The 25,092-nt window shown below is 38.4% G+C and overlaps 1 protein-coding gene across 1 annotated transcript in view; it reads right to left on the bottom strand.

Annotated features, from left to right (window-relative positions):
• The window catches only part of COL19A1 (collagen type XIX alpha 1 chain), a 203,633-nt gene that overhangs the window by 21,005 nt on the left and 157,536 nt on the right, over positions 1-25,092 (bottom strand). The window contains exons 31-45 of the mRNA XM_054062421.1: positions 24,551-24,592; positions 23,380-23,433; positions 22,484-22,537; positions 19,471-19,524; positions 18,549-18,602; positions 16,427-16,471; positions 15,758-15,808; positions 15,623-15,667; positions 14,671-14,697; positions 12,328-12,381; positions 9,395-9,439; positions 6,418-6,462; positions 6,247-6,309; positions 4,632-4,667; positions 4,433-4,477 (exon numbers count right to left, since the gene is read on the bottom strand). Of these exons, the coding sequence (XP_053918396.1) occupies positions 4,433-4,477; positions 4,632-4,667; positions 6,247-6,309; positions 6,418-6,462; positions 9,395-9,439; positions 12,328-12,381; positions 14,671-14,697; positions 15,623-15,667; positions 15,758-15,808; positions 16,427-16,471; positions 18,549-18,602; positions 19,471-19,524; positions 22,484-22,537; positions 23,380-23,433; positions 24,551-24,592 (714 nt within the window). The remainder of the gene's footprint in view (positions 1-4,432; positions 4,478-4,631; positions 4,668-6,246; positions 6,310-6,417; positions 6,463-9,394; positions 9,440-12,327; positions 12,382-14,670; positions 14,698-15,622; positions 15,668-15,757; positions 15,809-16,426; positions 16,472-18,548; positions 18,603-19,470; positions 19,525-22,483; positions 22,538-23,379; positions 23,434-24,550; positions 24,593-25,092) is intronic.

The following is a 25,092-nucleotide window of genomic DNA, read 5'->3' as shown; positions in this document are numbered from 1 at the left end:
AGTCCGCCACACAAAAAAGAAGCGTCAAAACCTGAGACATCATCATCCTGCATCTATATATTTTACCCTGTGTGGTGGGTTGACCTTGGCTGGCTGTCAGATACCCACTCAGCTGCTCTCTCACTCCCTCTTCTCAGCAAGACAGGGAGAAAATGAGACTAAAAGCTTGTGAGTCAAGATACAGAGAAGGAGATCACTGACCAATTGCCATCAGGGGAAAACAGACTTGACTTGGGGAAGATTAATTTACTGTCAGTTACTACCAGAGGAGGACTTCCCCTCAACCCATTCCCTTTTTCCTAGGTTTGGCTTCACTCCTGGCTCTTCTATCTCCTCCCCTAAGTGGTGCAGGGGGATGAAAAATGGAGGTAGAATTCAGTCCATAATACATAGTCACCGATGCTTCTTCCTTCTCACATTCCTCTCCTGTCCCAGTGTGGAGTCCTTCTGATTGGATAAAGTCCTTCACTATCTGCTTCAGTGTGGGTCTTTCCCACTGGCTCTAGTTCTTCAGGAATGGACTGCTCCAGTGTGGGTTCCTCATGGGATAGAAGTCCTGCCAGAAAACCTGCTCCTGTGTGGGGTCCTCTCCACAGGCCCCAAGTCCTGCCAGGTGCCTGCTCCAATGTGGGCTCTCCACAGGCTACAGCTTCCTTCCAGGTACATACACCTGCTTCAGCATGGAGTAGTCCATGGGCTGCAGAGTGGATATCTGCACCATCACGATTATCCATGTGCTGCAGGGGAATCTCTGCTCTGGTGCCTGAAGCACCTCCTTCCTCACTGACCTTGGTATCTGCAGAGCTGTTTCTTTTGTATATTCTGACTCACTCCCCTCTTAAGCTATTGAGCAGCGTTTCTGTGCTTTCTATCACAGAGGTGCTACAACATCACCAGTGTGCTCAGCTTTGGCCAGTTGTGGGTCTGTCCAGGAGCCAGATGGAACTGTCTGTCTAGCATGGTGGCAGCTCCTGCTGTCTTCTCCCAGAGGTCAGCCCTGCAGCCTCCTGCTACCAAACATTGCCTGTCAAACTGCTAACGTGACCACATAGTCAGGGAAGTCCGTGTGACATGGAAACAACCTCGATTTACTGTTTTTCTCTTAAAAGAACTATTCTGCCAATATTACAGACACCTGATTTCCAGTTTTACTTTCCAGGCATTAATACTTTTGGGCAAAACTTTAAACATGCAGCATATGAATGATTTCCTACAAACATACAACTAGTTTAGCTATTCAGTAGAAAAAAGAGAACATATGATGTGGTACCCAAAAGATATGTGTAACCCTTGTCAAAGCCTAAAATTTTCAAGTTGATGGGAGCAAGAAAATGTGCATATGTGCATTGTGGGAAGTGGAAGGGTAATCTGATGGAAGAGGCATACCTTTTCAATTTTCTATAAATTTTAAGATGCTGTCCTGCATACAGCTACTGCATCAGGATGAGCATTGCAACACCCTGAGAAATTCAGGGCAGAGGAAGGACTCTTACTTAGAAGCAGAACTTTTGTGGTCTGCAGGAAGTAGGCTCTTTCCTGGCCTTAACAGAGCTTTTGCATCCAAACCCCCATGGGGTGGTTGCAAAACTTGAAAGAGATATAGCCTTTAATATAATTTTTAGCTTACTCACTGTTTTTGAGATTGAAATCTACTATAGGGAGCCACTGAACACACTGTTTTCTCTGATAATGCTTTCAAATGAAACCACACACACATGCCTGCACCCACACATATTAAAAAAAGCTCTCTGAATATTACTATACTTCCAAGAAGCTTTCATTAAAAACACATTTAAAGTATAGATAAACATATATAATTTCTCTGGTTTATAACCCTGCAGAGTAGGTATGGATAGTAATTGTACTAGAAATAAAGAAAAATGCAGGTTTCTTTAAGACCATGGTGCTATGGCAGTGTGAAGCTCATCCTGGAATTGCTTTTCTTCTAAATGATTCCCATTTTACAGCTGCCCACGTGTAGGAGGCAGATCAAATATGACAACCATTTTTCAAACAAGCATTTTTAACTCCCTCCAGGGTTTTCTTTGTGTTTGGAAGAAAGTCCTTGTAAAAATTCATAAAAATAGGTCATATCTTCCTCCAAATTCATCCTTATACTTCCTTCACTATGAATTGTACAAAAACCATAGTAGGACATTTAAGTTTCGCGATCTCTGCCTACTGTGCTGATTTATTCAGTCCTCTGCCTTTCTGCTGTTGTCTGAGATTTAATCTTGTACTAAATGTGGGCAGAAAGACCAATTGTTTTGCCTGGGTTTCTACCTGCTGTAGTCTAGAGGTTTCCTTGTCTGTGATCAAGGCACGCACATAACAGCAATGAATGAGCCAGCCATCAGTACTTTAATCTGTTGTTGAAATGACTTGAAAGGTGTACTTCTGATTAATATAAACCGTGTTTTCAACTGGTTCATCACTCAGCTCATAAATGAGTAATGATATGATTAGTCACTAAAAGGATGTACAAGGTTACTTCACCCCAGGAGAACTCTTCCTTCTTAAAATGGATTCTACAAGGATATGCTTATATTACACATGACAACCTCAGGAATTGTGTTCTGCTCTTCCAATATTGATGCTTCTCTTTTCTATAACTGCAACATCTGGTCTCAAACTGAAGGAGTGTGCTGTACAGCACTAACAGTAAAGCCTGCAAGAAACCCCTGACTTTATGTTATTTTCTGTAATCATTTCAATCTCTCTCACAGATGTAGGGCTGTAACACCTGATCCAGAGGGAAAAAAAATCAACTCCAAGTACTCCACTGATCTGTTACCCAAGATGCAGGCTTCTGCTGTGTGTTTCATAGTTATTTCTTAGGCAGATCTCCCCTTGTTAAATCAACAAAGCTTTTATTTTCCTACAGAATTGTGAGGAACAACTGAAAGCTTTCTGAAAAGCATATTTGGATACTGAACAGGACATATTTATAAGTCTCCTGTTTTATAAGGTTGTGAGAGATTTTAATTATTGCTTGAGACACAAGTTCTTCTGGAAATTGATTATTTTTTTAATGTGTATCTATGTATTTCTTTTATATACATATATAATATATACATATTACTCTGCACAGGTAGAACTAGATCATGCCTTGTTTGTCAGTGATCCAATAAGTCCAAGAGAGCAGATTTAGACATGTGTGACCTCTCTGAGAGAAAGCGTATATCCATATTCATATCTACAGCTATGTGTACATGTGTGTATGTATGTACTCTGTCACCAATGAGATTGCAATGGATGCATTCTCTTCTTCTACCCAGGACCTCCCAGATTTTATTCTGATGAAGAAAGCTAAGGCTCTCTTCTCTCACAGACTTTTCCAATGTTTTCCTCCCTGCTAAAAGGACCAATTGGTGTGAATGAATCCTAGCTCCTCTGCAAAACATGTAATTCAGCACTACTTAATTTCTCAGGTGCTGTATACTCTGGACATTTGTAAACAGGGTTGCCAAAACCTGGTAAACTCTTGGAAGGATGTAGCTTTAGGTGCAGTCGGTATGTTTCAAGGTCATGCACTTCCAGGTCCACCCTCTTCTCTGGTTGTATGGGTACAGCGCTGTTTGCAGGGCAGTCAAACAGGTTGTCAGTGAGAATGTCAAGGCTGAGCAATGCAATGCAGTACACAACAGATGGTACAATAAGACAGTTCTTATATTTTATTTGTACTCTTAAGGGCAGGAATAGAACATTGCAAATGGTTAATTCCTGTAAGGGACAATTATGGTAATAATGGTGAAAAGCTCATGCCTCCTCAGTGTCATAAAGCAGCATTTCCTTTTCCAGATTACACTGGTAGGTGATTTTCTGATTCACCAAATAACGTTGTATCACTTGTATTTAGGACATGAGGGCTTTAATAAGTTATAACAGAAGCAGGGTATGCACTAGGATTTTCTTTTTCTCTTTATTATTGCAAAATTATCATGACCTCCCATAATGATTCCTGTCCACCATGACCTTATTACAACGAACAGAACTGTCTAAACATTTTGGCAAGCAGTAATGTATTACACTTGCATTCCTACTGCCTAAGTGTTAACAAGATTGTTTTATATAAAACATGATTTGTGTTTGTGACATACAAAGCTCCCACAAAAGCTTTATAGCTCTTGTAAAGTCTGACAGCATCACAATGGGATTAGCTGCTTTCTAAATTTTCATCCTATGGACCAATTTACACTGCCCAGGTCAACTGTGTTAGAAAGTCTATAAAATGTGTTTTTCCTCTAAATGCAGAAGCCAATTGAAGTCTAATTGCTCCAAGTCGGGTTTAGGATTAAATCTCTTAGTTGTCTAAGAGACTGCTTGAAGTTCACAGAAAATTAATTCCTTAGTTTTGCCTGCAAAATATATGCTAATGAGGTGCTTAGATGCTCAGTAAAAGGAAAAAAAGTTATTAAAACAAGGGACTTACACGTTCTCCTTTGGGCCCTCGGTCTCCTGGTCTCCCCACAGCACCCTGAAAAATTGTTTTTGAAAAAAGACAAATAATCAGTTAAAAGCTGTGTTAGATATTCACCTGTTAGCAGAACTGAAAGTAACTGCCTAGGATTAGAAGCTATAGTATCTGTGAAACATAAAATACAGTAATTTGCAAAATCACATTTTCCTACCGGAGGACCTGGCAATCCATCTTTTCCATTGATTCCCTACAAGAAAAACAAACACATTTTCAGTAATTATGGTGATGCATAAGCATTTAAAAAAATTATAAAGGATAAAGCTCAAAGTTTAGTGCTGGTAACAGTACATATTCTGAAGTTGCAGTGGTTTGTGTGGTTAAAATATTGAAATACTCACAAATCGTTCTGAAGCATGTGAAATGAGAGCTTGGAGCTGCGCTGAACTACAAGCACATTACATTTGAGCTGAGAGCAGCGCAGAGAAAAATATAAAATTCTTCAGCATCAAGATGTGCAACAGCTTCAATAAGCACACAACTTTAAATGGTAAATTACATGAGAATTCTACAAGCATATGGAATATGGACCTGTAGGTGCACTTCTCCAGTCCCACCTAGTCGTTATGCAACCACAGAAGGGAATTTTCTTATTCTAGCTATTAGCCCTATTAGCCCTCTGCTGTAGCACAGGTTACACCTGAAGAGTGAGTGGCCAGTTCCATACTTTGGTCCTTAGGATCTGTGGCACAGCACAGCTTCAGCCTCCTGAGCTAAACACCCTTCCTTCCCCAAAGGCGGTGGTCTCATCCATATAATCTCCCGTAAACAGCCCCAGGCGCACATTATTCCCCAAACTGGGATGTGGCATCGTCTCAGGGGGTGCTAGTTGGTATCGGCTGAAATAATGCCAGAGAGGGCACTAACGATTGCACAACACTCGATAACACTGCAAGATAAATGCTCTGTTTAATTTACTGTTTAATTTACCAGGATATAAATGAATCTGCACATGCGCCACATGCACTGCTGTTCCTCTGAGTGAGAAAGGATTTGCATGAGCAAAGACACCAGGAATACTTCCTTCCTTTTCAATGCTGTAAAGTGAAGTTTGTCATAGATGAGGCACCTTGGGACAACTTTCTGCTGAAGTTACAGAAATTGGCTCTACTTTCAAGACAGAAGCGTAACGTGGAGGCATGCTGACAAACTGAAATGGTCTGCAGCTCATGCTGTCCCCAAAACACTCAGCTTCGGGGGAAGATAATGACTTCTGACCAATGCTACCTGGACTGTTTCTAGAATACAAACAAGGTTGTTTTAAACCAGCTCAGACAGTGCTGACTACGCTGCTGTCACACTTTTATTAAAAGAGGTCAGAGTCAACAAACAGTAAGCGAATAGCAAATGCTTCAGCTGCAGCATCGCATCGCCTGTACACAGGAGAGCTACAAAGTTTACTCAGGAAGAACACACCCCTCTAATCTGAAACTGAGAATGCATTTTGTCATCTCGTCCCTTATAGTCTGTGTTGAGTATCTGGGTTAATATTCTCCCTCTGACAAAATACTAGAGGATCCTTTACGTCAACAGGATCCAAAGGATCCTCATAAAAACTTTAAAGGTACCATCTCAGTAACATTAACTATTAAAACATCACAATACCAGGATTTTTTGACTGGATGGTTAATACTGAGCAAGATCATGTGTTTTCCACGTTACCTAGCCCAACACAAAGCAAGATGTAATATAATTTCTTTCATAACTTCTGATAAACTAAGATGCGCTCTTTTATAAAGAACGTATATATTCAGCATAAAATCGCTTACTGGTTTTCCTTGTGGTCCTTCTGGTCCAGGGAAGCCTATATCTCCTATAGGTCCTCTTTCACCCTAAGAAAGAAAGAAGAACACACATACAGATCTGCATGTAAAAACTTGCATTAAAGATTTGAAATATTTGTGTATTATCATGTGTCCAGGACTCAAATCTGTACTTACAGGTTCCCCTGGCATCCCTGGGGATCCGGGAGATCCTGGCTTTCCCTGCAGAAAGAGAATTATTACTAATTCAAATTACTAGGAAGCAAAACATCAATATCTCTTAGGTCAAAAATAAGAGAGGATATAAATTTGAGTGGAACGGTCATGCTACTGCTCAACAAACAGTTTGAAACAGAAAAATTAATATTTTAACAGATTTTTTTAGTATTTGTGCCATGTTAATCTGGCACTTGTGTAAAACATAATTCACACACTTGGGTCTTTGTTACCCTTCCTGAATATTGAGATGACTTCATGGAGCTTTAACAAAAAATTTATTTCCTTCTTGAGCACTTATACTCAGATCAGAGTTTATCATTGTATATGTGAAGTCAAGATTTTTTTTTCCCCTCTCAGGTACTTCTTAGCCCTGTTTGTTTTGAAGTGAGTTTATTACTGACATAATATTCCTTGTGAATTTTCCTCAAGTTCTTTTTCAGCAATTTTTTTCATCCCTTCATGTTCAGCCTGTCACAATTCAAAATCTTTTCTGTTGTCATAATTTAGATGGTGATTTGAAGTGTCTTTATTTGTTTAAATGATGCCTCGTTTTTAATGACCTGATGCAGTCCCAGACAAGGATCTACAACCATGAACCTATATCCCCTGGAGATATCCTTTGACCAGATCCTCAGCTGACTTGTATAAATGAGGGATCTAACACAACAGTGCCAGTGACAACTTGACAAAGAAGAAGACTGAGGACTCATGATACAGAAATAGGCACTGGTGACAACTCTTGCAGAATCTCAGTCCAAGCTTTATCAGAAAGGTGGGATGTCATCCAGAGGGACCTAAACAAGCTGGAGAAGTGGGCCTGTGTGAACCTCAAGAGGTTCAACAAGGCCAAGTGCAAGGTCCTACACCTGGATCAGGGCAACCATGGTTTCAACACAAGATGAGGGATGAAGTGATGGAGAGCAGCCCTGTGGAAAAGGACTTGAGCACTGCTGAGCTCAACATGAGCTGGCAATGCATGCTCACAGCCCAGAAGGCCAACTATATCCAAAAGAAGCGTGGCCAGCAGGGCGCAGGAGGGGATTCTGTCCCTCTATTCTGCTCTTTTGAGACCCCACCTGGAGTACTGTATCCAGTTCTAGAATCCCCAATGTAAGAAAGACATGGAACGGTTGGAACAGGTCCAGGGGAGGCGACGAAGTTGATCAGAGGGCTGGAGTACCTCTCCTATGAGGACAAACTGAGAGAGTTGGGGTTGTTTAGCCTGGAGAAGGCTCTGAGGAGATCTTATAGTGGCCTTCCAGTACCTGAAGGGGGCCTACAGAAAAGCTGGGGAGGGACTGTTTACAAGGACATAGAGTAACAGGATGAGGGGAATGGCTTTAAATTGGAAGGGGGAAGATTTAGATTGGACATTAGGAAGAAATTCTTCCTGATGAGGGTCGTAAGACACAAGCAGAGGTTGCCCAGAGAAGTTGTGCATGTCTCCTCCCTACAAGTGTTCAAGGCCAGGTTGGATGTGGCCTTGAGCAGCTTGATCTAGTGCGAGGTGTCCCTGCCCGTGGCAGAGGGGTTGGAACTGGATAGGCTTTAAGGTCCTTTCCAACCCAAACCATTCTATGATTCTACGATAATCCCACTTGGCAAAAGGTCAAAGCTAAAATGAGAGATTTATATTTCCAAATAGGAAAAAGGGTCCACTATTCAATCTAGGGACTAATGCCAGACAAGGAGAACAAATTGTCTTCTAGTGAGATATGTGGATTTATTTAAAAAACCTGTTTCTAGACAATTAACATATATTGTCTCTCAAAACTGCTTAGCATAAAATGTCAAAGCAAATTATTTATTTCAGTGGATTTTATTGAAATTAAATGTAATCAACCAAATGCAATTCCACCAGTAATGAAGGGCACTTATTAAATATTTCATATCCATCTAGAACAGATAGCAACAAGAATAAATTTTGGAACATATCCAGTGGGAAATACACAAGGAATGATCAGTTTTGCTCACCCTAACCGCCCACTGCATGAACTATATTTCAAAGCAACAAATCCTGAAACTCTTATACAGGCTATAAAACTCAGAAAAATGCTTCTCTTTTTCCCTTAAATGTGCAGTTTTACCTTGTTTCAGGAGAACATGGCTGAATTAAGCTATTTAAGCTGATGCTGTCTCTTGGAATTCACAGGAAATGGAGTAAAATCAGTGGCTAATGGAAAGGGGAGTGCATAGACACAGCCTTCTCTTTATTTCATGAAACACATATTTATAATTTAAAAAACAGCTCCTGAATGGGTTGTAGCAGTTAAAATTTAATAATAAATGTATTTGCATATAAATAACTCCATATTACCTCCTGAAATATGGATAAACTTTTTTATTAAACTATGAATGCAATCTAAAGAAAAGTTGTCTTCATTTCCTTTAGGAACACAAATGAATAATTATAATTTCAATTTATTATTAGTTACACTTGCTTTCACCTAAAACAAGTTTCTGGATGACTTTCAGAAACTTCTCTGAATACCACATGGAAGTAGGTGACAAAGCATTCCCCTAAAGCAAATGTTTGATCGACTCGATATGCAGATCCTCATGGACTGCAATAAGTAATGTTCATAATTTTTCTTCATAAAAGAAAGACGCACAGAAGTTTGTGCGTGCCCAGGAACATAAAAAATTACTTTATCTATATTAAACTGAGTCAATGAGAAGAATCTCATATGCTTCCTTAGGCTTATGCAGCTTCAAATTCCCTGCTGTCATTTAATATGAACCTTCATTTAACATGAACCCTCAGTGGCATTAAACTCTAATCTCTTTAGGCAAAACACATCATTTTCATACCTGCCTATAAAGGATCACCCAACCACCGGTGTTCCACAGTGATTGAGATTACAGCTCGGCATCTTGCTCAACCTATTTTTTTCAGCTTCTAACAGACTGAGTTTTCTTCAATGAATTTACATACCGGTGTCCCTGATACTCCTGGCGCGCCAGCTGGTCCACGGTCACCCTGAAGAAAAGATAAATCTATACTTATATGGTAACAGTAAAAACAGATGTTTATTTGTGGATTCACATTAAAACATGAGGAAGGATTTTTCAGTGTACTAAAAATGAGGACGAGAGCCAGGCTCTGCTAAATACTAATATTTACCTCTGTCACTGACTCATTTTACAGACTCCAACAAGTAACTTTAATCTTTTATTTAGCTTCTCCTGTACAACGTCATAATTTCCATGCCATTCTTCATACAATACTTAAATTTTTGCTTGAAAAAAGAGAGAGTCTTGGACTTATCTGTATTTTCCAAATAATTAGCATTTGTGGTCACGACAATGACCAAGATTAAGATAGGGTACCATATCAACATCCCTGTGTTTAAGATGGACCTTTCAAAGAAGATTTTACCTTCCTGCTACCCAGTCATCCACTTGCAAGCAACCTTGATTTGCTTGTGCCATGGTCCAGTCAGGACAAAATTTCTCCCTTTAGCACATGGCTACATTCATCTACGCCTTAAGACAAAACAATGGCTTTTGTGCTAGAGTGGAAACAAATTCACCTTTCCTTTTGAGAGGACTATAACCCAAAAATTGTATGGAGCTCACCAGTGACAAAACTACCATGAGATTTGCTGTAATCCACTGCTGAAATGTACTGGTCTGTAATACTACACTGTCCTAGTGTTACATTGGTTGAAAATGTAAGAAAAAAAATCAGGCTCCTAGTTTCTATAATCATGTCAGGTAATCCCTGAAATAGTTAAAGTCATCTGAAGAGGAAAATATTTTTGTGAGATGAATTTATGTTACCTGGGGCTGCTTTCAAAAGCTTTGCCAGCAGCCCCAGGAGATGCCGGGATTTCTGCTTTCTGTTTTTATGCCTAAAGCTGATTTATTTCATTCTCATCATTTGTGTTCAGGTAACACAATGATTATGTTGGTAATTAGAAGCGCTTAACTCCATTATACCGAGTCTAGACAAATGACAAGTTAAATGTCTGATTTGTGCCGCAGGGAGAAGTTTGCTTACAGGCCACAGCTCAACCTCTTGCCCTGGAGACAAAGAGAAGTCACTTACGCCAAGTTCACCTCTCAGTGAGGAACACTTGAGTGCTGAGGATCTGTTGCAAAGCATCTTGTCTGGAGCACTACACTCTGTTACTGAGGTTATTCTGCACCCAGAACTTGTCTCGATGTGTTTTCCTTATGCACCAGCTGTGACAGCAAAGCTAGAAATTCCCTATACTTCCCTTGCAGCTTTCTTCCTTTCAGCAATATGATTCACAGCACAGCTGCACAAACCACTGTGTTAGCACAGCTGAGGGAAGATACTTTTTACCCTGATGACACAAAGTTCCTAACCCAGTTAATGAAATTACCATGAAATTACAGCCAACGCCGTCTGTGGAAAAAGGCATTCTGCTACACAGATGTACCTGTCTAAAATAAAACCCAGCATGCGCTATGCTGTTGGGACTGGCAAGCAGACTGCAGTTCATTTATTTGCACCAGAAGTGTGGAATTTTGACCAAATTTAGTTAAGAAAATGATTTTTTTTTTTTATTTGGGAAAGGGCCAAGCACTCGCTCAGCTTGTTTATACAATCTGCTCCATTGCTTATGCCCTTTATTTAATTCTCGTCCCTTCTTTGTCTTGTTTAGACCTGTAATATCTCCTTGTGTTTGTTCATTTTGAAACCAGGCTAGTCCTTAACTGCTTGTAAACTGCAGTCTTCCAGAGCAAGAGTCATGTAATTTAAACATCAAATGCAGACACTTACCTTAGATCATGTTAGTCCTCACTCTCTGCACAAGTAGGAGTAATGTACAGTGATATCAAGACAAAAACTTTTCATTGATATTGCTTTTTGATGAAAAATAAGATTCAGCAAACTATTTTTTGCATAAAGTAATTGAATAATATGTAATTAATAAACCTGAATATTTAATGTTGTAAAAAATTTCTTTTTTGTCACTAAAATTAGAAGACTGGCAAAAATCAAAGTCTTTCCACTGATATAATGTTTTCAGTTTTTTCCATTCTCTGCTGAAATTTTGTGTGCTTTGCCATATTTAGAAATGAATACCAAAATCTTGACAATTTTAGCATTTCATTACAAGCTTTCCTCTACACTCATATCAGCCTCCACAGTTAATGAGTGAAAAGCTGCAACATGCCACCAACTGAAGGAAAGGATATTTCCTAGCACTGGAAGGCAGATTTGAACTACAGTTGTGGATGTGCCATAGTGGCATCAAACAGGCAGTAGAGCCTGCAAGAAAAGCAAAACAGAAAAGAGGGAACTTGAATAAAGAGCAATAGCCCAAGGAATGAGATTTTCATCTTTGCCTTCAGATGGAGCAGGCTGTAATACAACAGGAGCTGCAGGAAATCAGTCTCTCCTTGTATTTCTACCCTTTCCTACATTTCTACACTCATCTGAAAGAGTCTTTTCTTTTGTATGTAAGTCGTGCACGCATTAGGTCTAGACTGAGTCAGGTACAAACTTCTCTTTGGATCTGTAGCTATGCCCAAGTCTTAGAACAAAATACAGACGATAAGCACAAGATGATGTTCATGAACAAGAACTAGACCATATTTAGGAACATTCTAATATAATAATATAGTCATATATAGTATATACTATATCGTAGTATTTTAACAAGTTAAGAAAACTAAACACTACAAGACCTCCTACATAAAATTTTCCACTTGCAGGAAATGAAATTTTGTTTATGTGTTCTAAATCCACAATAAAGCAATAATAAAAAAGGAAATAGAAAAAAATGCTAATATAGTAACATTAACTTTAACAAAAAATTCAAATGATTGTTTCATAAAATATTTAGCTGTAGATAGTTGCCAGTAAGAAGCCATGGCTTTTAAGAGTCCTACCTTTTCCCCTGGAAGTCCTTCCAGTCCTGGTAATCCCATTGGTCCAGGGTCTCCCTGATTTATTTTAAATTAAAAAGGATTGTATAGATTAGAATTTCTGTACTCTACAAGAGAAACATTGAACAGGAAGCAATAGCAGATTATTTAATTTAAGATTAGCAAAACAGCTAACTAGTTACTAAGTGAACAGATTTTGTTATGTCCTGTTTTACTGATCTGCAAATTAAGGTCTCCCCAGAGGTTGTGTGAATATTTGGATTAACAGTTTTAATTTTGATGAAGAATGAAATGAAGAAGACTCTCATCAATTGTTCCTGCATGCCAAAGTCAGCTCTAAAGCAGTTCCAGGTGATGGAGTAAGCATGCCTGGGATGTAAGCATACACTGTCGGAGAACCAGTCTCCGAGCAATTCCATGCAACTTTCCAGACACATCACAGCAAAGCTTACTCTGCAGCAAGGGACACACAGACTAGGTTGCTGTGTAGGTCTTCAAATTTTGAAAGAAAAAATGGAAAACACTGCTTCACTTGAGAAAACAGTTCAACAAGTAGAGTGGGGAGGCCCTTGTAATTATTTTTCTTTTTTAAAATAAAATCAACAGATAATTTACCACTGATATTTGAACTACAGCCAACAATTCCAGTATTTGAGCAACATTAAGTTAAATCAAAACCCACAGCAAATTCCTGTCTGGACTTCATATCTTTGGCAGATCCTGATTTCCACACCTAAACTCTGTTTGGGAGGTGGTGCTTTCAGAGTATGACGTGCTTGCTGGTACCGAAAGATATATTCAGCCCTACGCTAGCCTATGCAAGTCCTCAAGATTCTTCCACTAGTTGTCCCTACCCTCCGCATGATTTTGAAAGAAAGATCATGTGAAAAGGACAAAACACAATGCTTAAAAAAACAATTAGCAAACCATTAAAAAGATCTACTTTTGAATGTCAAATAGCTTAGTTGAAAGGCATAAGTGGCTCCCTCTGATCTTCACCTTGCTCACTAGAAGCAATGGGATCATACTATAACTACCTGTTGTGCCATTTCCAATGAAAACATCAACTTCTAGTTGTTAGTTGCTGGCGTGATGCAGCACACCATCACTTCTCCCTGATCAGCTTCAAATCTAATGGAATTAAATTTGAAATTAAATAAGTAGAAGTGTTGATCTGCTAGAGGGTAGGGAGGCTCTTCAAAGGGATCTGAACAGGCTGGACCACTGGGCTGAGATCAACAGCATGAGGTTTAACAAGATCAAATGCCAAGTCCTGCACTTGGGGCACAACAACCCTATACAGTGCTACAGACCAGGGGAAGAGTGGCTAGAAAGCTGCACGGAGGAGAAGGACCTGAGGGTGTTGGTTGACGATTGACTGAACATGAGCCAGCAGTGTGCCCAGGTGGCCAAGAAGGCCAATGGCATCTTGGCTTGTATCAGAAACAGCGTGACCAGCAGGTCCAGGGAGGTTATTCTGCCCCTGGACTCTGCACTGGTGAGACCGCAACTCGAATACTGTTCAGTTCTGGGCCCTTCACCAGAAGAAGGATGTTGAGGCTCTGGAGCGTGTCCAGAGAAGAGCAACGAAGCTGGTGAGGGGGCTGGAGAACAAGTCTTACGAGGAGCGGCTGAGAGAGCTGGGGTTGTTTAGCCTGGAGAAGAGGAGGCTGAGGGGAGACCTTATTGCTCTCTACAACTACCTGAAAGGAGGTTGTAGAGAGGAGGGTGCTTTCCTCTTCTCCCAAGTGACAGGGGACAGGACAAGGGGGAATGGCCTCAAGCTCCAGCAGGGGAGGTTCAGGCTGGACATCAGAAAAAAAATTATCACAGAAAGGGTCATTGGGCACTGGCAGAGGCTGCCCAGAGAGGTGTTGGATCATCTGTGGAGGTATTTAAGATGGGTAGACGAGGTGCTCAGGGACATGGTTTAGTGGTTGATAGGAATGGTTGGACTCGATGATCCTAGGGGTCTTTTCCAACCTAGTGATTCTGTGATTCTGTAACTTTGAGAACAATCCAACTGCTCTTCAGGTATTTTCTGCTTTTGTTACCAGCCTGTACCAAGTAAGAGCCTTACCTCCTGCAGTACACATTCTCTCTCCTTAAGTGTATGCAGGGACACCTCAGCAGAGATGAATCCACAAGCAGTTAGTATGTGCAGCCATTCATTATGTTATCATTTAGAACTATTTACCAGAAATTGGAAAATTTGCAAGCTTGGCAATTAAAAAGGCTTTTTCAGATGTACTGCTAAAGAATATTAACGGACTCTTCCACACTTGTGACTAGGATCATGCATTGAACTACATGGGGAATTCTCTCTATATACATATCCATACATACCACTGTGCCGGGATCTCCTTTTGGACCCTGAAAAGAAACGAAGCAGTAGAAACGCATTTTAAAAAGCAAACAGTTACACACTAACATAATTTTTTTTTTCATTACTGCATTATGAGGATACACTGGTAAGGCATTTAGAATCAGTATTAAGTCCAGCCTTCTCAGCTGATTAATACATTACAAAAATCTTAGTAATATTTGGATTTTGTTATGCTGCTCCAGGATACAGAGAAAGACAACTCTGCGAGTTTGTGACTACAACTGGCACATAATGTAGGGACAAAATCCTCATTGATGGCTACAACGCTTTTATGTGGTTACCAAAATGACAGCCATCTTAAACAGCAGAATTTGCCTATGATGCTAACAAGAAGAAGGACTTAAGTAAGTGGACAGCATCTTTGGCTCCGCAGAACCAAAGCAACAGTGTCCATGTCCAGCTGCAAGGTGGTGCATCTGCACCAGGCAGTGCAGAAAGACATGAGACCTGTAAATACACCTGTTGGGTTTACACATTCTTCTGCCCTGTAGCTACACACAGTGAATCAGTGACAGAACAGAGATCAGAATTCATAAGCTTCTCGTTTCCAGCACCAATTTCACCAAAGCTATGCTATCACTAACTATAAACATTATGGTAGCCATTTTAAGATACTAAGATGCTTTCGTTGTAAAGTCCAATACCAAATTATGTACCATTTTTGCATCCCTTACTTGCTAGGGTGAAATACTTAAATCAAAGAAACTCCTCTGCAGATGGGCTAAAATGTTTGACAAACACACACACACAAAAATCACGTAATTTATAATTTACTGCATACCAATCATATTATTATTTTTCTCTTTCACATATAAAATCAGATTCCATGCCACTTATTGAAACTGCGTGCAACTAACCCCTCTGTTACCATGTTAATAAACTATTAGAAATTACATTTCTATTAATACTTACTGGAGGTCCTGGTGGACCTGGATAACTCGCAACACTCACACCGCCCTGTAACAGCAAGTTTAAAAGTTGAGTTTGCCCAAAATTAGGTGTTCATTTTAAAAAAAATAAACCCCACAAAACATTAAAATCAAATACCTGGAGTTTATATAAGCTGCTCATTCCATTTCTTTCATTGTAAGGTATACCCTTTAAAAGATGAAAAACAAGTATCTCGTTTACGAATCATAAAGGGAAAACTCTTGCCATGGTCAAGTTCTGTAGCTCAGCAAAGCTGTGGTATCTTTTTTTTGTTCTGGATCAATTTTTCAAATATTACAGACATTTCAGTAAAAATATATGATACATACCAAAGCAGCTTGGGAATTTTTCTTGAATTACAAAACCAGAAACTTATAAATTTCAGCATGCATGTTAATATTTGTTATTATTCTAATCCCCCAGAATTAATTTTGTGTTAGGTACTACTCCAGTTTATTTCGAGCCTAGTGAGCTCTGCAAACTTTCCATAGGTTCCCTGAATTCCTTGATGTCAGGTATCTAAGCTGTCTAAATTTACCTTTGTGTTCAATGTTAATAAGGTAACTCATTTGACCAAGTTTCTAGTAGGGCTTTAGCGAACTTATTCAGGGATGAATCACAAGGAAAAAAAGGAACACAGAAATCTTTTACCAAAAGGGCAGTGTCTTCTTCCTGCATTATTAATATGCGTTACATTGACAGTCAGCTCTTTATATTACATTATATTTTACCCACAGATATACTGTGCCTAATATAGCATTCAAAATGTAAAACAAAACATCTCACCGGAGCCCCAGGTGGTCCAGGTCTTCCAGGAGAACCTTCACTACCCTAGTACAGCAAGAGATTGATATAATTCATTTACAGTAGCTGATGTCACGATCTATTCCATACTCAAGCTATGTTTACCATAACAACAATAAACAAGAGACACAGTCAGTATAAGTAAACAATATCAAGGATAAATGCTCCTGCCCAGGTCCTGCCTAAGCTTTTGATCAGTTATTAATCACTACTTTATAGTAGTTTTTTTATTTTTTTAGTTATTTATGCATTTATGTGTAGTAAAATAATAGCGGTAACTTGGGTTGCAAAACACCTCATATACACCAGGGGGGAGACAAAGAAAATAAGAAGTTGTTCATATAAATTTCTAGGCAACTGTCAGATACAGGTTTATTTCATGATTTTATGTTCATTTTGCAAATGATCCTCAGTTGAGCATTCACAGGTAAATAAAGAAGACCTATAGTTTCAGGAGTTCACTTTAATTAGAAATATATTGAATAAAAATAAAGATCTTTACTAAAAGATATAATGAATATCATTTTGGTTTCTTCTGTAAAATATTAATCTGTGTTTATCTGTATGTGTAGTCTGTTTTGCTGACATTCTAATATTAAAAAAAAAAAAAAACCAACAAGCTTTTGTCCTAGCAAAATGGTGTGGTCTCCAAATATCACAGAATCACAAAGGTTTCAACATCAAATCTTGCAAACAAGATCTTTTCAAAATGTCATCATATGATTCAGTTAAAAATGCTGAATAATTTGGAACAAGTCTGCCAGATTCTTTCACTGACTTTGCTGGATCTTATCACACACATGCCAATGAGACACTCAGGCTGCATATTTAAAATGATTAAGGTGGTAAAAGTCAAGCTGTGCTCCACAGCAATAATTAGCCCATCAGAAATACATAAACATTTAATTGCAATTATACTAGGATGATTACCAAATGGTCCTGCTAATTAATGGAAACTGTCAGCCTCCATAGAGTGATTTGCAGTACCTCATGGAGGGACTACATACTGTACTTCAGAAAGCATAAGATATAATCACTTCTCAAACGTGTTCCCCTGGTGAAGGAAGGAGGAGGAAATTACTCTGGTTATATTTCAGCTTACTTCATCACTCTTCAGCCACCTGACTTTTGCCCTTTTTGATGGATGAGACACTAGTTATAGAGCAGTGGCTTCTCATTCTCACCTGTGTGTGAATTGTAAAGACGGAACTAACAAAGACTTGCATTTTTCATTCGGTCAAACAAAAAGGAAGTAAGTCTGGTAAATTTTTGCTATTATGGTCTGCAAGGAGACAGCTCTCAATTTTTATACTGAAATAACTTCATACCTTTTCAAAAGAAAGAGTTTACTTTCTTATTCATACCAGAGTCAAGGTTTTGTAGAGTATTAGTAAGATCACACACATTGAAGTGGCCACGCTATGCCTGGAAGATTCCAGCCTAGAGCTGAAAAAGACTTAAAAAAAGTATATTTCCATACAAAATGGAGAACTTGTCCCAGAAAGTATTTTGCAGCAAACAAAGTTTGTGTCTGCTGTACTTCACTGATCTGACATTCCCAAGAAATGAATTCAACCTCTTAGTTATAATACATGATATCAAGCGCATGATAGAAGCGTACATAAAACACTGATAAAAAGCAGTGTTGCAACAGTATAAATTACATAAAAAGGAATATTTTTGCAAAATAACTTATACTCAATGACTTTCAGTACTTGTGAAGCACTTTCAAAGTTTGAAATTACTTGACTAAAATACTGGTAAAAGAATAAGAAGCAGAATAAGTAATGACTAGACATACACTATTACACAGAAGCATTTTCACCTTCCTAAATTTTATGTAAAATGTCATACTTGGAGAACATTCTCTGCAATTTACATACACCACGAGGACCACACTTGAAAATACAAGTCCATTAGTGCAGCATTGCTTGGGGAAAATACTTGTATTAAGACACAAATAAAATTTGAAAAATGAAATAATTTGAAAAATGAAATCAACTCTTGTTTGCACTCCATGTGAAAAGAATACTCAAAACACAGGAGCATAATGGGATTGCAAAACCTTTCACAGAAATTTACTAAGACTAAAAAGAAGGAATACCTTTTCGCCTTTTGGCCCTGCTGGACCAGGATGTCCAGGTCTTCCCGTCACTCCCTGCACACAACACAGTATTGGTTTATAGTAATTAAGAAACAGTGAAACACAGTAGTTTTGCATTGCAGATTAGTTTTTAAAACTTGTAGTTTAGGAAGGTAAATTAAATGTTGACCTTCAGGTTTAGGTATTTCTCTTCTGTTTGCTACAACATTTATGTCCTTCCGATAAGCCCTCTGAAGGGTAAAACTTGTGGCTGCTTTTTCACCTTGACAGACTAAATGCACTGACCTTAACCGGCATCCCTCGATACTGCTAAGAATCATGCTTTACTGATAACATGTCTATTTATATATTCCTCAATAAGCTTCCTCAATGTGTTACAATTTTTGAAAGAAGGGAAGCATTAGCACTGTCAGCAACCTAGGAGTGAATAACAACCATCCTAATTGATGTGATCCATCCAGTATGTAGAAACAAAATTTAAAAAAAAAATCCAAATTCTCATAACGTTTTTACTGTCAAACCAATCACTTGGTTTCAGCTTTAAAAGTTTTCAGAATTCCCAGTTGAAATTCTTTTTGGATTTAGATTTCTTCTTTTAGGTTACTAACAGTATTCCTCTAGCTTGGGTAAAAATATATAACTAACTGCAAGTTCACACATCATAAGTCATGCAATCTCACAGAGTCTCTAGTAAGTCCAAACTCATTTAAGTTACATAAATTTTGAGCCCAGACAATGACAGTATTTTAAGTAACATCAACTCACAACACAGTTTCTTTTATTAGAGTCACTGTGGGTAAGATTTTATTAGTTGCCTAAGAGCTAAAACAAAGGACAAGAAAGTAAGCATATCAAGTTTACTAGGTAGCTACAGCAACCCCTGCAGGGACAGATTAGATCATAGGTGACACCACACACTTACGGATGGTCCACTGGGTCCTGGTATACCAGGCAGTCCAGGAGCACCTTGAAGGCCCTGGAAATTAAAAGAACACGTGTCTCTTTCCTCTCCCACTTATACCTCAAATAAGTTACTTATATTTAGCACATCCATCGCTATTATAACTATATTAAAGGGCATTTTAATCTAAAAGATTAGCAATATTTTTAGGAATTGTTTGACTGATAAGTAATATTCAGCCTTTCACATAGTTAGCTTTATACCTCTTCCTCTCTAGCTGTGCAGGTAAAAGCTGAGTTAAATTTTCTATTTTATATCACTATAAGTTTTTTTTTTCTTCTGGAGAGAAGACATCTACTAGGACTTCTCAGTGTTACCTGATGCTATCTAAATACAATGATGTTTTCTGCCCGATTTAGATTTTTGGGTTTTTATGATAACAGAACATGACATGGTGTCCTTCTTTCATGCTCTTATTTAATTGCTTAGAGATCAATGGATTCTGGTACTTCCTAAAGCTACAGGTGTGCAACTTATTAAAGTGGATACAGGCATGATTAGAGATAAGCCTGCAGGTCAGTGAGGTCTTTAATCTGCCCCACCAGGCTCAGTCAGGTGCGAGCTTAGACATGTAAACGTCATGTATGTATATCGAAGCTAATCACTCTCGCTCATCTCTGTAATCCTTAAAGGGAAAAATGTCCCTCCCCATAGTGATTCATCTTATCTGCATGGGGTGCTTATCCTCTAACAAGAGGAATCACTTCAGAAAAGGCATATTTTGCATATTAAATGCAACGCGTAAGAAGGCATTGCTAAGGGGGTAGTCTAGAAAACAAGAGACCAGAAGTCCTGAAACAGATGCTCTGAGGGAGACCCTGAAGGGAAAAAGTTCAGACAGCAATAAATCGGGAAATATATGGAGACTGAGAAAGACTTTCCCTTTCTTGCTCCTGCACAGAGGACATTGCTCCAGTCTCTGCAGCTTTTCAGAGTGGCAATCCAATGGCTAATGTGTTCTCTGCCCGTTTTTAATTACTTTACTCTGATGGTAGAGTGACCCAGAAAATTAATATAAAGCCAAAGGAAGGTTTTCTGCAATTCTTATTACTGATGTTAGAAAAAAACTCCCCTGAAAAAAAGCTATGTTTTAAAAAGGAAGGGAACTAAGCTTCAGTGAAGATTAAAGGCTATTCAAAAGCATGTGGAAGCTAATGAGCGTATTTCAAAGAGCTTCTGGTGGGCTTCTCAAACCCTCTTCCCATTCCCATGCTAACAAAATCATAAAAATGAAAATAAATGCATTCTTTTCAAGTGTGTAAAAAAGTCACTTTTTGACTTTCATATGTGTTTCTGAAAATAAATTCGCTTGCATTTTCCTACTATTGTAATAAAAAGCTGCTTCTGAACACTGAAAATATCAGAGCTAAGGCAGGTAATTATCTATCAAACAGTGAAGAAGCATGTGAATAGCTAACTTAGTAACACAGCAGAGACCACAATCAATCAATAAAAAAAATCCAAAATTACTTTACTCTTGAGTCCTTTAAAAAACCCTAACTGCCCATTATAATCTTGCCTTTTCCTTACTACCTTCTTAATTGCCTCTAATATCTCGCTTGATTTTCAGCAGTTAAATAGTATCTGAATTGTTGAAATTGTATTGCTAATGCCTCCATCTCCCGGGGTTGAACTGTAGAAGTACCCTATAGGGCACATGAAGGATGTGTTACTTTCTGATTTATTTTTTTAGTAACATACTGTTTGGGCTTTGCTTACAGCTGCCCCATTATTTTAAAGTATTTGTTCTAAATATGCCCTCAGCAGGCACTTGCTTTTAAGAAGCAAAGACATAATGAGGTCTACAGATAGTCTAAAAACAAGAGCAAAAATAAGCATGATACTTTAGTCCGACAGTCTGCTCAATTCTGGGGCAAAGCAGCAGCAGGAATATACATCAAACAGTTCAGCTGTATCTTTTTTCTCCTCACGTAACTGTTTACTTTTGGAAGCCAAGCATGGTGATAAACACAGATTTTTTTAAAAATAATTCCAGTTCTACTACAGTTTGAAGATTTTTACCATATGATGGCCTTAGCGCCAATGAAACGTGAAACGCTTATAAAGAATTACAAAAATCTCGATCAATAAGCTCTAAATTCTTTTCATATTTTCCACATGCATTCTCTTGTAGCCAACACTTCCAAATGAGAGGAAAGCATACCTATTTAACAGTGCCAGGCAAATATCCTGGAATTTCAGAGTGTTCACCAACTATTTTGTAACAGACTGCTTATTTTAACTCCTTCATTTGGCTAGGGTCACTGGGTATTTAATTTATTTACTCTTGATTCGTTTCCTTAAAAGCTCCTTAGTAATTTATTTATTTATTGACAGAGATTGCTCTTGAACTGTTAACTGCTAGTATTTCAATTTAAAATGAAAACTGTATCAGTTATTTTGGATTCAACACAAGTCATGTGGCTTTTTTCCTTCTCCATAATGACATAAACATAACTCTAAGAATGCAGTACGTGATGAAAAATACTGTAAATATTTTAAATTCAGTCTCTTCAAACATTTTCCAGTTTCAATTTCATAGTAATTGCTGCCATGACCATTCCCACCAGAGCATTTGCCTAATGCAATGTTTTTGAAAGTGATTTCTAACGGGGAACTAACACAATGAAAGCAAATATGTGATAAAACATGAAGTATTTTCTGAAAATATTTGGCATTTGCCTATTTATTAGTCTATCCTGTACTCTTAAAAACTAGCATTTAAATGTATGTGAGGCTTTAAAATACAGAAATGAGCAAAAAACCTCAGACAAAAATTAAATAGACATTATTTAATTGATTAATAGCATTTCATCCTGTTGAAAATTCAGACCTGGGGGCTATTTATAGCAATACACGACTATCTCAGCAATTTTAAAGAACTAAATAACATTCCGAGTATTTCGTTCTTGGTCTAGATTTCCATTCAGGTTCAGATAAGAATGCAACCACTACAGAAATGAATTAATTTTACCTCATCGCCCTTCTCTCCAGCAAGCCCAGGAAATCCACGTTCACCTTTGCTTCCCTATAAAAATGTAACATTCAAAAAAATACTTTCTATTAGAGAACAATGATTTTCATGCTCTGTAGGGCATTTTATGATCCACATTTAATATGTTAGCATGAAGTCTTTGCAGCAACAGTGCCTAAAACAGGAAAAAAAAAAGGCTCAATGCTACCTGAAACCTTTAAAATACGTCTCCCATTGGGGTGAAAGGAAATAAGCACTTTTTACTTAGTAGGCAAACTAGCCAAAACACCCAATGGAGACACCCTATTAACACCAAAGAGCTTAAAAGCTTGTCAAAACGGAGAAAGTACACTTTTATGGAATTAAGCTCAGCTATAGGGGATATCTGTATGCCAATCCACATGGCATTTAATCCAAATACAGTGAAAGAGAAATTTGATGGACAGCAGTGAAACTTCAAGTCCCAGTGAAACGGGGGCATTACTCCCGCAGGAACAAGGTGCAAAGGCACAGGGTGGTCCAGCTGCGGCACACTTGAAGAAGGTATGCAATGCTTCCTTCCTTATTGCAGGATTGATGCATGACTGAATCACCTCAAATAAGCCTAAGGATGGCAATGTACTACTGGACAGTCAAATCTGAGCCAGCTTTAACAAGACACAGAAAAGCTATCCTGGCTTGCACTTCAACTTGGGCTGTTTCGCTCACTTTCCTGAGAGGAAGGCAAACAGACACAGGAAAAGGGCTGAACCATAAAAAACTGTTTGAACCTTTAGGCTGCTTAGATGCTACAGGGGAGGGATCAGACAAAAAAAATCATGACTGTCAGAGGTGAGTCTGGTCTTTTCCTCTGTTGCTTGTTAAAAGTAATGTAAAGTACTTTCCTCAAAACTTACCTTTGGCCCTTCCCTACCAGGGATGCCTGGAGGACCTCTTATGCCGGGATCACCCTAAGGAACAGACACAAAGTGACATATAGCCGTCTTGTGGCACGGGCAGAAGGTCTGATCTATGCAGCCTGCGTCCTTCTTGCTTTTGTGACCATCCGATCATTCTACCCTAAAGCCTTCTTTTCAGTCCTTTCTTCTGCACAAAATACTTGTTCAGATATCCTTCCTAGTTTCCCTCCTCATCTCTTACACATTCTACTCAAACCACATTAACAAATGTTTAACTTCATTTTGAGAGGATTCATAACCCCCTTCATTTTGGCTTGTCTCTGACAAACCTGTGTTTAGGTTTGAGCAGACCATATTTCTTTTAAGGGCTAGGTAGAGTGGAAGCTACTCATTAGTCTCACCAGCCTGAAATCTACAGTAACTTTAAACTAAATGATTCCTGCTTTGTTTAGAGAAGCATTTTCCAGATAAATTAAAATGTTACAGAAACACTAATCAGAAAACACAGAAAAATAAAGAATGAAACAAAGAATCAGTAAGAGAGAGAATCGACAAAGAGTTAGAAGAGCACACACCGGAGAAAGAAAATATGATTACAAACAGAAAGAATCAGGGAAAAGTTTAAAACAGACCTAAAAGAAATCAAATTTGGGAATGAGAACGTCAATAAACTCTAAATACATGTATTAGTAAAAGACAGTAGAATTAGGTAATCTCTCTCCTCAGAAATGACGTGTGCTTTTCCTACAGAAACCCTCCTGATCACACTTTTCATTTTTGAATACAGCTGATCACTTCAAACTTTATTATTTTTCAAAATACTAACTTAGAAATTCGAGATTATTTTCCCTATTACTGTATTACCAATATCAATGCTGCAAACTAAAGTGGAGAATGGGCTATGCTTTTAGCAATGCTTACTGTTGGCTAGATATACTGAACAGGAACTTGCTGGCTCCTACCTCACATACTGTTCAAATGTTATTTTTCAAAATTCCTATCACATCCATTTCTTGAGTATTTTTTAATAGCAAACCAAATATCTTAAAATTATTTCAGGCTAGCCAAACAGTTCAGAATTGAACCTACAGAAACTTTCAAGCGTATGTTGTGGTTTAAAAAGTGTGCTTATAGTAAAGAAAGATACTTGATCTCTGAAAATGTTTACCTTCAGTATAGCACCCATGTCCCCCACAAGCGGCAGTGCAATCTGAAAGTAAAAAAGGCAGTTGCAGTTAATGTTCTACTCAACACTAGATGATGGCTTCTCATTGTTTTTAAAGTTTATATTGTTAAATAGCTAACTTATTACATACGTATTAGCTGAAGCTATTTTTTAATGAAAATTCTAAAGGAAAATCTGGGTTTTAAATGTAGTTTTAAATGTTAAATTTCACTGTCTATCCAGTCTAACAATATAATTCTCTGTTACAATTTCAATGCATTTGCTTAAACCATGACAACAGTATGACTCCAGAACACAGTAAATTTCATTTAAAAATATTAATAATATATTGATGGGTTTGTTGCATACCAGCAACAACTCACTGCTATCGAAAGTTAGAATCATAGAGTAGTTTGGGTTGGAAGAGACCTTAAAGATCATCTAGTTCTAACTCCCCTGCCATGAGCAGGGACATCCCACTAAGACAGGCTGCCCGAGGCTCCATCCAACCTGGTCTTGAACACCTCCAGGGATGGGGCATTCTC

This window comes from Cuculus canorus, chromosome 3 (assembly GCF_017976375.1).
Source record: "Cuculus canorus isolate bCucCan1 chromosome 3, bCucCan1.pri, whole genome shotgun sequence".
Classification (NCBI taxonomy): domain Eukaryota; kingdom Metazoa; phylum Chordata; class Aves; order Cuculiformes; family Cuculidae; genus Cuculus; species Cuculus canorus.
The sequence above is the reverse complement of the archived record's forward strand: the minus strand, read 5'-3'. Positions and strand labels throughout refer to the sequence as shown.